The sequence below is a fragment of the Temnothorax americanus genome, unplaced genomic scaffold (genome assembly GCF_048541705.1).
Source record: "Temnothorax americanus isolate GAGA-0224 unplaced genomic scaffold, ASM4854170v1 Scaffold4, whole genome shotgun sequence".
Lineage (NCBI taxonomy): Eukaryota > Metazoa > Arthropoda > Insecta > Hymenoptera > Formicidae > Temnothorax > Temnothorax americanus.
In genome coordinates, this window is record NW_027509547.1 from 1,744,631 (window position 1) to 1,759,327 (window position 14,697).

The window sequence follows — 14,697 nt, forward strand, 5'->3', positions numbered from 1 at the left end:
GTTCTGCTCTATAAGATTATTGGAAATAAATATTTTTCCACGTATTTTTAATTTCAATAGATATACCTTTGTATCCAAGAAGGACCAAAGTGAGAAAAAGGATTTATTTAAAGGTAAAGTATTTTTCATATGTGCGTTAATACTTAAATATAATAATTTTTTCCAATGTATAATTCGAAATATAAAGTACAAAAATAATTTTACTTATTTGATTTCTCAAAATGCAAGAAAAAATTATTTTAACGTAAATGAACACGAATTAAAATGTTTAGGAATGCTGATGAGATTTAAAGTAGATTTAATCTGTCACGTAATCTGCTAATTTGAGGATTTTACCAATTCGATAATTATTGATTACGGTACGTACATCTACTATACAATATACCTAATTCTAATATTAATATTAATTATAACCTAATTCTAATTACTATCGTCAGCAATATTTGGGAGTTCACGGGATTAAAACTATGATAAGTACGTTTGGAGTAATTTATCTTCCTTCGTTACCTTTCTTGTTAAAAATAATAAATCAAACCACATTACAAGTAACGTGAATTATAAAAATAATCGCGTAAAGCTATAATTTAAAAAGTAATTCGATTAGACTGATCTAAAATAATATATTTGAACTAAAATAAGTCACGTAGCAGTTGTCACATTCGCGATCTACAATTGAAGGTAGAGCCAAGTGTCGAATGAAAAAGGTGAGTGACAGAGTGACATAAACTGCTTGCAACTTTCGCGAATATAGACCACGTCTCCACCCGTCGAGCGACGGACGAAATATCGACGCATCGGTTTTACCATGAAGTCTCGTGGCCTTGAACGAGGGGCGCAATCCTCGACATAGTAGTATGGCGCCGGGGTGAGTTTGCGCGAGCGCAGCATCGGGTGGTTCCCCTAACGTAGCCATAGCCGTATACCTCGTTCTAGTCCGCCCTTTTCCTAATTGACCTTAAGCCTAGATCCTAGCTTGAACATAGCGAGACCAAGATGATATAGCCGTGTGACTGACGAGAGATTCAGTTACCGATAAACGAAAGTAACTTATTGATCAGTGCTAATCGATTGATGTTCATAAATTCGTTTTGGAGACATCGCTTTATTATCGTAGATACGCGCAATTTACGCGAATAATTATCGAAGAGAGTCCAAGAGCCCTTCAATTATCGAGATTCGTTATTTTCCATTTGCCTTTAAGACATTCGCGTGGACGAACGTAGGAGGGAAACAACGGAAGGCAAGAAGATCGGGGAGATCGCGTGGGAGCGCGCGTGCGCTCGCTCGCACGTGTGAGGGTGTGCGCGGAATTGAAATCGACTGGAGGGGTAGGGTGCGGCGGCAGGGAAGGTGCAAGTGGCAGGGGCAAAAAGGAAGGAAGGGTAGAGGAAGAGCGCGCGGAAAGGAAAGAGAGGCAGACAGATACGATCGGCGCGAAGATTTAGTCAACAACGCGCGACCACCTGTAGTTGTAGCTTCCAGCCATCCCTGAGAGCCACCCTTCTCTCTATCTCTATCTACCTCTCTTTATCTCTTTCTCTTTATCTGCTTTCTCTTTCTCTCTCCGCGTCGCGCACTCCCGCAACTTTGTCCGTCCCATCGCGAGATAGCCACGAGAACCGAGTTCGTCAGTTCCGGCCTGCGAACTCTGGCTGACATCCGGGTCGCACAGAACGGACGGATCGCGGGGAGGGTCACCGACGACGATCCCGCGCCGCGACAAACGGCGGAAACGGAACGCGGGAGAGACGGCTTCGGCTCCGTCTGAGCTGCGACGACGACGACGACGACGACGACGACGCTGGCGGAGGAAGGCGAGCCTGGACACCGTCCCGATTTACATCTCGTAGCAAGCTGCCGGTATTACCACCAAAATGAAGACATCTTCGTTCTCTCTTCGCGTGATGCGCCGGGTGAGTACAGATTCTATTGCACATCCGTTTTCACCTGCCAATGGCTGACTGTCACCACCGCCGCCACCGCCGCCACCGCCGCCGCCTCGCCGATAGATGATTTCCGAGAGGCGTCGGTGGAGTACTTTCGATGGGAAATTACCTCGTTATCGAGACGCGATTGAAATACGGACAGAATTCTTCCTCGATCGCGCCAAATAAAAATGTTAAAAAATAAATTAGAAATTGAAAATTGCTAGAACTCTGATATGATACTGATTGCAAATTTTTTTATTTTGATATACTATAATATTCTATAAAAAGACAATTAACGTAAAGTAGCGTGGAAGAAATGGAAGAAAAGTTAATATTATATTAGTTTATATCTCTGAAATAGATTTGAAACTTCGAAAATGTATATCAATTTCGATGTACGCTTTCTTTATGTCTTACATTCATTAGGAAATAATCGAGAAAGGACGGAATAATATTATTTATATATCGAATAATTACTGCTATACTTTTGACCTACTTTATGAAGTACGCTTTGTGCGGAAGGTACCTATTCCTACGGAATTTCATTTTAATCAACAGCATGATTGTGTGAAGCGCGGACGGAGATCGATGCGACGTATCGCTCGGTACATTAATATTTATGAGTTTCCTTCCGGATAGGAGAGTGAATCTATCACAAGGTTCGAGCTAGCGCGAGCGCGCTCAAATAACGATCGAAGTTAGCAATAAAGTTTGTAATTCAATGGGAAAATTTTATTCGCGACAAGGAGGCGGCCTTCCGAATAAATTTTCACGGTTACACGAGAAGCGCGGACAATCGATAGTAACGGAAGAAACCGAGATGTGTTGACCTCGCGCGAAGATACACTCGAACAACTCGATCACCCTGAGACGATCGCGTAATTTGATCGTTATATTTAAACGTTCTCGGATTTCGAGTGTCGAGCGCGCAAGCTTTGAAAGCACCGTTTATTCAGGGCCCGGAGCTCGGCGTTGTCTTCCGATGTACTTCGCGAGACGTAGGGACGTGGCCGTTTCTTAAGAGGTGAGAAAACCGACAGCGCGACCGTGAGGCTCGAGTTTCATGTCGCGGTGTCAATTCACGAATTTATCACATCCCTCCTGGACTCAGCCGAGAACGATAAAATCGTGGACGCGACGCGGTCGATAGTCCGCTCAATTTGCCACTCCCATTCAATTTTTCAAATTCGTAACGCCCATGTTAAAAAGGGCATGCGAACGATACTGTCATTTTGAAAGAAATAGATTTAAGAATTTGAAGTTTGGAATTTCTCATAAAGAAAATATTATACAGTGTATGCAAAGTATCAAAAAATTAATAATTTTTATATTGTGTGATATCTTATATCTTTTTATATCAGATATATGTCACAAAGTTGTTTGTAGCTTATGACATAAGATATAAAAAGAAAAAAAGATAAAATTTAAACACACGGAAGAGACACATTATCTTTTGAAAATAAAAATTAAGAACGGAATATATAAAACAGATAATATTTTACATGTAATTGACATCTTATATTCTACATATATTTTCACGGATGAACTTTCTAATCATATGCTATGCAACTTTTGTGACAACATAAATGAATATATAATGAATCGAATTAACTTTCATAAGACTTTGCAAACCCGACTATATATATCTTGTTTTACTCTGTCATAAAGTTATATACCGTAAATATTCGCGTCGACATTTACGTCGTGAGATTGCCTGAATGTACATTGCACATTTTCAATAAAAATGTATAACCAGGTTTTTTTGGCTCCAAATCTCGATCGACCTTTGAACAAAATTTTAAATAAAAAAATTTTTTCGTATCACTTTGATGTCGAATGACAATACAGTTGACGTGCAATACTCGACTTTTTTTCTACCGCGTTCACTATAGTGGGCGGATTATACCGCCAGTCGTCACATCGGGGAAAAAGCAGGCAGGTAGGATGTGCGCGAAGGACGAGACGAGAATCCTAACCGTACGCACATAAACACAGACACACACATGCACACACGAACACACGCACACACACACCCGTACGTATATATAGATTTCCTTCAGTTTCCCAGGCAGCTGTAGGGCTGATGGGATTCTTGGGTACGTGGTAATCCGGGACGTGACCTTCGGCGTCGTTTCTAATGATCTCAGTACCTTCGCAACGAGAGAAATAGACTTGAACATCTGATGGAGACGCGTTTAATTAATTGTATATGTACCGTAACTAAACATGAAATGTTTAGTTCTTTTCTTACCGTAAATAGCGTTGATGGCGGCAATTGTTTCAATGACTATACTATTATTTCAGCTTTTCACATTATTTTGATGGTTGTGAAACAAATTCAAAAAGAGATCTATAGTTTGAGACACACTACATACACGCTAATTCATTCCATCGAATACTATACGTTATAGGTTTTTTTTCTTATTTTTTCTCGTCATTTTTTTAAACGGTAAAGTATCTGAAAAGTGATTTTCATGTGACAATGTGATTATTTATAGCACGTTGCAATATAAAATCTTGGCAACCTTTAAATGGAAAAGGTTATAAAAGGGCGACTAACACATTTGTTAAGCAGCAAGGCTGGCACTCGTTCAGCCAAGTTTCGATGTTAATTTATGGCATAGGACAACAGAGATTTCCGCTCTGCGGAGTGTGCGGCTATAACGCGATATTGGCGCCACATAGTGTTAATATCAATAATGGACAGTACGTGTTCGTACGTTACGATGCAAGAAATATGTACATCGATAACGCTATATTGAACCAAGTTAAAGCCGGGAATATTGCTTCGATCGCGATAGCAAATGAGGACCATTGCGTACGTCAGTGAATCGATTAACATAAAAACGATAGAGGATACCATCAGCCAAAGATAATAGTCGATATACCAGTTACGCCTTTTTTTACTCGTACGATCTGTTCGTTCTTTTCAAAGCATATTTCGACTTTAACTGTATCGTGTATTGTGTATCGTATTCAACATTTGAATGCACTTTTATAAATGTAAATGGTGCCATGCAAAATATTCGATAGCATATTTGACTACTATAATCAAAACCCTTATGGGAGCTAACTAGTGATTTTTAGATTTATCTTATTGTATCATCGACAAACTAGATTATTCCATATAACTCAAATAATTGGAATTTTTGAAGTTAAATTCACTTTTCACTTTTCGCGGTAATCCGATTATTGGCTAGAATTTATTGCAGCGATATTACAAGCGTATCCGAGTATTCCCTTTGAAAAGGGGGAAAATCATTTTATGATCGTTTGTACTGACAATCACGGTAGTTTAAAATACCTTCCTGCTTATAAATTATATACGGAGACATATAAAGTATCGGACTGGCCTAAAGGACAACAGCCCACCTGTTGCTAGGCCTACAACAGATATAGTAAACGCCTCGGCATTTTGCGACTCGCTATTGAAAGCCTAGTATGATCTTTTTTCACATGCATTTTTATAACATTTAAAATTGTAGCCATTCGATTTTCGGTTTTAACTTAATGTTGTAGCGTCAACGAAATGAAACTGTCAGAATGCATATATGGTACGAATGGCGAATATGGGCTCTCGCCTTAATGAAGTTTATGAAAATCAATAATAATTTCAACGGACATAATTAAATAATAATATGATCACGTCGCATTTGATTAATTTCATAGACGATTCAGCGGTATCGCTTAGCTCTTCCTAAACTTATTCGGCCGTATATGTAATTTAAATTTCTTATATGTTTCTATTGTACACAGGCGCATCGCGGACCGACAGTCGTGCAGGTACTTTAAAGTTAAGAAAAAGTTTGGGTCGTTTGCGTAGCTTAGGCGCCACTAGATTAGTTCTGGAACTAGAGAGCCGTAACTCGCCGCCCTATTAGCGCATAGCTATTAGGTCATAGCTTTCGAAACGTTAAAGCAGATCTCGTTGCTGAGCTGTTACGTCTGATTATAGTTATCCTAACGTAATCATTCTTCGGACTCCACGGGATTCGATTAACCCGCTTGCGTTCATCATTTGTATAAAGCAATTTGTATTTCTAGGATTTTTATGTTCCACATTTATATGCAATTTATATATGTATATACATGCATTCGAGAAGGCGGGGTTCTTTGAAAAATCGCATGGAAACGCGCCGCGTCCTTGACGAGGACTCGACATAGATCGCCGTAATGCATCTTATCAGCCTATATATCCGCCTATATTAAATGCGGATGTGCAGAGATAATTAAAAGCTCTCGCTACTCGGTGTACGCATCAGAACAGCCAGTGTAGTATAATCGCCTCATTTGCGCCAAGTGAGTTCCATAGAAAAAAATGTAGGTAGTGCCAGGGTCGACCTTTGAAGTTATAGATCAGTGTTACTCAACTGTCGCGGTGTAAAGGCACATTTTTTTCCTACGCCTTTTTACACGTCGTGAAACGTCAGAAGAAAATTGCAAAGACACGGCATTGATTTTATTTTTGATTAAGGACAAATTGAGGAACACCGAGCTGAGTAATTTGAAGAAAAGACTTTAGAGTTAGAAACGTTTCTCTACCATTGTGACCTTTGGTAAAAAAAATTCGAATGTGGTATCTGATATCTAGCCTGTAGTTCGCAGCATGATATTTTAGGATGCATGAAACTAAAAGATAGTACTCGTATATAATCAAGGATCTCAGTTACTTCAGCATGTTTTTCATCTACATCCCTTACAGAAATTTAATACGTACCGTACGATTATTTGGCTAGTGATTAATTACTTATTTTGAGTATTAAAACTATTAAAAGTACTGTTTTTAATGATTTTAATACTCAAAATAAGTAATTAATTACTAGCCAAATAATCACTTACTGCAGTATTAAATTTTTATAAGGGATATCTATAGAGCCACGCCGTATACAAAGCGGATATTTAACGTATTTTTTTAATGCAGATCAAACGCAGTCTAATGTATCCTAACCAACTTATGCTTTTAACATTTACTTTAATTTTTTATTATGGAATACGTTTACGTATAATAAGCTCTGAGTAGTTAATTTAACTAAAAGCAACATTTCATTCCCAACTATTAATAATTATTTTCAATAATTATTCTTAATGATTGATGAATAACGTGCGTTTTCTTGCATTTTCGAAGCTTCAATCGTGCACTTTAATTGGCTCTGTTTACGTATTGCTTTCTGATTATCTATTTTGCATTTTCTCTTTCGCGATCAGTGATTTTCAAACTGCGCATCTTTTACAATTCAGAAGTTTGTCATACATAAATCGAAATTTAAACAATGTTAATTTTCAGAGACTCAATTATATATTTATCCTTTACATATATTCGTTCTTATATTTAAAAAATTCTTATTTATTCTCTCTCTCCACATATACAAGAAAAAAATAAAATTTTAAGACAATTCTATTAGTAACAAAATGTTCCTAACCCAATACGTTTGAAAAACACTGATGACTTCGATTTTGTTAAATTACATGCCGCAATATTGATATCGAGAAAAAAATTAAGAACCCCCCCTTTCTAATGCGTGCCTTTTCTTTCTTTTGTAGGTAAGTGTGTCACACAGCGCGAAGCTTTTGCACACCGTCGGTAAGTTGTGGCTTTTTTCCCTTGAAAGCTTTTGTCGCGGACGTTAGCACTGTGCTGTCGTTCCACATGCTGAAAAGCTCCCCGGGTGCTACCGCGCCAGTCGGTACAGTTGAGAACGCACGATCCGCTCGAGTCGTGAACGGGTTACCGACGCGTACGCGCCACCCGGTATATAGGTATGTCGGTGCTGTGCTATTATCGTACTACTTATGCGGACGTAACACGCGCATTTAAGACTGTGATTACCCTCCGCCTGTCCGTCTATGCCTGTCTATTTGTGTTCGATGCTGCTTCCGACACCCTTAGAAATGCTCAATGTTGCCCGCAACCCTTTCTTTTCGTTAAACACCGCCAGGTAGGTATAACAACTTCATCCATTGGAGCTTACACTTGCTAGATCCCGTGACACGACTATGCATTATGCATTCTGTCAGACTGATTACGTATCGACGAGCCTGACTATGGATCAGTAATTGCATTTCATAAGTTACACATTGCGGCCTCGATCTTTTGAACAGCTTCGAGTAATTTGACGGGAGATTGCACGGGAACTTACCGCTAATTACAATCACAATATCGACAAACACTTACTACTTGATAACGACGCGGCGTTAGGATACTTTCCCGATGGATCTACTGCGCTTAGTTATAAAGTATTTCGTTATATTACATTATTGTTGATCTGTCATCATTATTTTTTTATTACTGTTCTCATCATTGTCGTTGTCGTCGCTACTCTCGTCGTTGTTATCTACATGATGTTTAAAATGCGATTTATTGATAAATATTGATCATTGGGTATAACGCGAATCGTTTATAGAGCCGAGTGATTGAGTAGCGAGCCGCCTGTAAAGCCAGGCGTCGTCTGTCTAACGTTGTATTATACTACTTTGCTATTTAAGTAGGATGGTATCTTCCGCCGAAGATAAGAAATCTTTGTACTAACTATGATTTCAATTCGCGGCAGTTATAAAAATTGTATTTGTTAATTACAACATACAAAATATACCTAATTTTTACATTATAAAAAAACAAAAAAAAATTTTCTCTTTTCCTGATTTTTTATGCGTGATTAATTAAAACATTGCTTTATTAATATTTCTACGTTATATATTGATAGCGAAGTAATGTATTCTAATAACAAGCTGAAAAAGAGATTCGCTTATATTCAGCCATTTTAGCTGACGATGGCTCTTTTACGGTTTGTCAACGTTTCACAAAGCGAGAAATGAATAGGGAAAAAACTCGATAACGAGTGGTGCACATCGCAAGGAGACAAAGCGACTATGCAAAACAAAATGTCAAGAGCGCGATACGTTTCTTCTCGCGTCGAGGGATTTCTCAACTATCGAGTTGTCGCGGCTACTAAAGCGATTGGCGACGTCATTCGCGTCGGAACGCGCGCGCGATGTGTACTTCTATAGGAATATCTGATAGGGATGAAACGCGTTTATCGCGCCGTTCAAACGCGGTGGTGAGAACAATGGGGAATCGAAAAGACTCTCGCAAGAAATTTACGTAATGTGTGCCGCGATAACTCGTTCGACACCTGCCGATACTTAACAATGAAAGATTCACAAAGGCCCGTAGCAACTCCTCGGAACTTTACCTCGCCGCGATACAAAGCGCATTGTGCTCGACGCTCGATCGGTGTTTTCAATTTTTCTTGAACAATCGTTCTCTTCCCGCGTGTTCTATTCATTTTAACCGTCATTCGTCCGCGTTCATTATTTATGCGATGCATTATTGCACCGAGGGAAAATCTATCCTTGTCGAATAGAATTTTACATCTACTTAAATCTATATGTAATTCAAATGAAGGATCGTTTGAATTATTGAAAGGATCGTGAAGCTCTGGACAAGAGAAACATAATTCAAAAAGACAGAGATAAAGGAGAAAGAGCTTAATGAAGAAGGAATGTTACAAAATGCGATAGAAAGATGGAGTACAACAAGAGGCGTTCCATTACATCGACGCTGGTTCGTTGCATAAAAAGTAAGAAAAAGATTTACGATTTATGGAAGAAAAGACGCAGCTAATAATAGAAAAATATTGAAATACCACGGAGGTCTTTCTAGTATCAATCCGTCAAATAATAAATAAATCACCGAGATAGAAAATATATAAATAATTCTTCAGAAGTAAATTAAAGGAAATTTTATTTAGATATGTTGTGAGAGACAATTTTATTGTATCGTATCTTATTATAAATATTTACGATTTTATGAGGGAAGAGGAAATCTAAAGATTTCGAGAGATTAGAGAACGGAGCTTTTAGTAGTATAAACCGAAATAGGCCACACGAGCGAAAGTTTAGCACGAGATAAAAATGTAGGGCTCTCGGTACCAATCTTGTGGAATGAAAGAAGTAAAGAGATATAAAGGGGAAGCGAAGAATCGGCAGGAGTAACGAAGAAAGGACTATCGTATGCGGGTGCACGGTGCGGGCGAGGGCGGGAGCGAGGGTGCGGGTGCGGGTGCGGGTGCATGGACCTGCGCGCGAGCGACCGCCTGGAATTCGTGCAGCATTGGCTGCGCGAGGGCGCGTGGTGGATCGAGGGTGTCAGTCACAGACCATTTGCTCAGCGACGAGCACGTAAGTTCGCAGGACGCACGGTAATCGTTATCGTTTATGAATGGAATGACTCGCTGCAATTGCACGTTTGCTCGCGCGTCGCAACGCGACGCGACGCGATGCGACGCGCCTCGCGGCGATCCGATTATTACGCCAGGGAAACGTCGACGGCGCGACGACGACGACGGTTTTCGCTTCCGCGACGCCGGACCGCGGCCGCGGAGTTCGCCGAGTCCGCCGGCGATTATTTGTGATTTCCTCAAAAATGGCGGGTATCAGGCACGAATACCATCGACGGCGCCAGCCCCGTCGTCGGCCCGCCTCGAGGACGATCGCGGGAGATCCGTGGATTGCGAGTGTTCTTACGGTCGTCGGCGACCGGCAACTCGTTTCCGCCGGACGAGCCGATCGCGTACCTTCGCCGAGTGGTCAGTGAGTTGTTTCGTGAGGAGCACGGTGTCCGTTCCTGTCTCTCCTTCTGTGACTACTCTTTCCTCTTCATCTCTTCACGCTTGCCCTATTATGTGTATCTTTTCATTCTAGGTGTTGTCGCTAGAAATGATGTTTTAAATAAGGGATAAATCATTCTCCTGCAAGATTTTCATACAAGTTTCACACTGCTCTAGACGGTACCATTTTTTCACTAATCTGAGTACTACATATTGCTCATAATTTCTCTCTGTGTCTTTTCGGTGGTTGTTTTCTCGATGTAAAATTAGTTTTCGGATAATGTTGGTTTGATAGTTTAGGCAACTAAGATGTATCTTCTTCGAGATAATACTTTCTATTATTAATTACACATTTTAAAATTATATGTTAAAAATTAACAAAATGCCACTCATGATAATGCAAATGTGTTTAGAACTATAATTCTATATTTATTTATCTTAGCAGATTATAAAATACTGTTCGCGAATCTCGAGTTTCGTGACGGAAATATTTCATACAAATTGGAAAAAAAAGTTTAAGGTCTACTAGACGATATTATTGTCGTTAAATACGATGCTTAGGATAGAAACGAGCACGACATATCTGCAAAATTTCAATTCGTACGATGCACTCTGGAATAATAGCCGGCTCATAAAGTATAGACGAGTTTAGTTTCATATTTTCACGAGGGACTCTTAAAAGAGAAATTCACTATTCATAATTCTTATATAATATGAAGGTAGAGTTATATGTTAGAAATTTGCCATACGCACATTTTCGCGCAATAGATCTTTTTATAGTATATTCATTTTTGTTATATTTTACAAAAATTATGTTGTATATGTACAAATTTAAAGAGAAAAGAAGAAATAAGATATATTGAGCACATAATACATAAGAAATGGCATTTTCTAACAAACTTGTTTGTATTATGTTTTTTTTTAATTGCTTAGCCGTGCGTGTATGTGTGATTTTGATGAAACGATTTGCGTGTCGTCTGGGTTATTAATTAATTGCATTTGCGATCTAATCATATACATATTAAATAATTGCGCTTGTTAATTAAGAATTATAGAGTCAAGGTCTTATTACTCTAATGGATAATTGATAAAACTTTATATATGATATTTTGGATATACGTATTTTAAATAAAATCGTGTTATTCTCTTTCGATTAAAAACTCATGTTTCATTATCATTCAAATCCACGCTTAATTGTGACCTGAAAATTATCAATGTAACGAGATTTTTATTTCAGAATGAGCTTTGAGGATTTTAACGAGCGTAAGTTTTGATTTTTCGGAATATTTCTAGTTTTTTGCTCATTCAAGAGTAATGACGATAAATTGGAGCGTTTCCCGGCGTACATCAGCGTATCTATAAAACCACGAAAATAGAGAAGCTACATTATCGTAATGAGAACTTTACTATATATTGCGAGTAACTTTACTACTTGCGAACATCGTTGTTTGGGTAAAAACTATGAAAATTCAAGGCTAGCGCGAAATATGAAACTTTCATGTTGTTAAAGAGCGTTAAACGGAATTACATTGCATGCACGTCGCGTACAGCAAAATGGTAATTAACTAAATTACATACGATTGTACCACATCTAAAAATTCTAAGAATGCGTGAACAACTAATGGAAAAACTAATTTTTATTTGTCGCGACCATTAAATTCCTGCCATTTTGTCACACAAGATGAATTAAATTTTATACAAAATATTGTTTCTAGTCGATGCAAACTATTAGGTGATAGTAATTGATAATATAATATGAACGAAGATTTTTAATTATATTTTCTGCCGTTTAACTACAAAATTAATATTGAATTAATAACAGAAGAGATAAACTAAAATATATATATATACATTACTACTATAACTGTTAACTAAAATAATAAAGAGAAAACTGTTGTGAAAACATTGTATACCTTAAACATATTTTCGCAATAATATAATTTATATTACATAATTACGAAAATATATATGTTCGAGATATTCAATGTTCAGCGGATATTTTTGGAAGAATTTCCGATTACATAATTTATCTTATCACTAAAATTATAAAGTTATCACGTAACATATTTTATTATATCAAAAATGATTTAAACTGCATTTTTGTATTTTAATGACGATTAAATAGCCACATATGTTGTATCGTACCTTTTTTATTGTTTAAATTTTGTTCGTTAATTCGTTTACTCAAAAACAATCGTAGTTTATAATTGAGCTTTGTTGAATGAGAATTTTGTTGTTCGACTCGTTATTGATGAGCAGCTTTACAAGCGATTGGACGCCCTTTTGTATATTTCTCTCAGATCATTGGTGCCGTGAAGATATTTTATAGTCTTTTTCCTTTTTTAAATTGATGTATCGTGTTTTGCCTGTATCACGATAACAAATAATATCGTTCTTGTGTACTATCGCGGAAATAATTCGAGTTCTTAATCTGAATGCGATAATGCGAATTTCAATTCGATTAATCTGATTGATCACGACGATACTCAACGTCGCTGCAGTGAATGATAAATTTTACGTTGACCGTTTTCCATCTATCGTACGAATAAATGGTGAAATAATGACCGGGAAAAGAAATGCGCGTTGACAGACATCCGTTCAAAGGGCATGCAAATAAATGGAATTTCTCGGTATACTTTTCAGCTGTTAACTGAAGCGACAAATAGCAAAATTCTACTTTCTATATCCGAGAATTCGAGCCCGCAGTTTCATTTAATATTCGATCAATCTTGCAAATATTCGCATGTATTCGTGGAAAAATTTATCGCGTTTTCCACGTACTGCAAGAAGAAAAATATCGTGAATTGACTCGAAAATAGGTACCTGGTATTTTTCTCGAATGACGTTTATATTCATATCTTCCAAATTTGAAAAAAATCAATAATTTTTGAAAAACAAAAGAGAATAATATAATAGATACAAATAATGATGGTTTTACTTTAAATGACAATTGATTTCTTAATTTTTTCATTGTGCATTAGCTTATTTTGTTCACAATATATATATATATATATATATATATATAGCTAATAATTATAATTTTAGTAGTATAATATACATATACCTATAACGAACGAGACATTACAAGACTTGTAATTTCTGAGTTATATTAATTTACCACAATTTTTAGATGTTAAACATCAGACAGCAGATACTTGTTTTTCTGAACTGCATATATCTGTGGTACTATTTGTATACATATTCGTACCGCGTAATATGTAATAGCGTAACATAATCAAATTTAATAAATTTAAATAGCTGTGTGTCTCCAAGCTCAAAAACATTTCAGAATATAAAGACTTGTTAAACACAATATTAGAGAATTTACGCTATTGTGAGACGTGGTCGATATTATCTAGGGCAGTGATGTGGAGTAATATAGTAGGGCATTGCAATTCGTAATCGCGAGTGAACGGTCAATGGCAGAAACGTTTTGCGGGCCGGCCAACTCTCGTGCAGTTCGATATCGTAAGTAGGACGTGAACCTGGATAATTGTGCGCGCGCACTTACGTGCGCGCATACGCATGCACATTTCTGTTTTCCACCTGAATGTAAATATTCTGTAAAGTGTTGCCCGAGTCACGGGACTGTCGCTGTGCGAGATAATGCGTTGCTGATCGCGATATTAAACTGTGATCAGCGACCTAACGCGTCTAAAAGTCATGAGATGGGAATGCAGTTTCTTTGTGGGATATTATCGGCAACAGGTGTAAATTTGGTACATAGTGGACTTTGTCTGTGTACCATCTAATCGTCCGAAAAAAGTCGATTCACTCGACAAAGGCTATATTATTAATATTATAGCTAACCGTTGGAAACTTTCCATCTCTTGAATTGTTCCGGTAATGCACATTAGTTTCTTGCATTTAATGTTCTAATAATATCATTATATTACGATCTTTTTATGATTTTTGATATAATAAATAGCTATTATCAAGTTCAAAAATGACTATTTGATTTTCGATTGATTTATTTTAATCAAAGTCGAGTTGTAAGGCAAATTTGTTTCTATTGTAAATAATACTGTAAAATATTCTATTTGGTACGTTTTAAAAAATTTTTATACGTCTCTCTTTCCAAACTCTGACTTAGCGACATGGAGAGATGCAGGTTTCCAATGAAAAAGTGCATCAAACGTGATATCGCAACGCCGAAAGCCCGG

General features: G+C 37.5%; 1 protein-coding gene and 1 long non-coding RNA gene across 6 annotated transcripts in view; both read left to right on the forward strand.

Annotated features, from left to right (window-relative positions):
* The first annotated feature begins 1,422 nt into the window (after positions 1 to 1,422).
* LOC143902431 (neo-calmodulin) overlaps positions 1,423 to 14,697 on the forward strand; it is a 37,818-nt gene continuing 24,543 nt past the window's right edge. For 2 of the 5 annotated variants that reach the window (XM_077415339.1, XM_077415341.1), the window contains exon 1: positions 10,040 to 10,106. Coding sequence is in view for 2 of the 5 variants with exons in the window: in XM_077415342.1 (XP_077271468.1) it covers positions 1,875 to 1,913 (39 nt within the window). In the remaining 3 variants the exon portion in view is untranslated. Of the gene's footprint in view, positions 1,914 to 10,039; positions 10,107 to 10,382; positions 10,514 to 14,697 lie in introns of those variants that run through there. The other 3 variants (XM_077415342.1, XM_077415343.1, XM_077415345.1) reach the window with 3 other exon arrangements.
* On the forward strand, positions 10,400 to 12,074 carry LOC143902438 (uncharacterized). The gene is made up of 2 exons (XR_013258381.1): positions 10,400 to 10,517; positions 10,629 to 12,074. It is a non-coding gene; the product is annotated as an uncharacterized LOC143902438 (long non-coding RNA).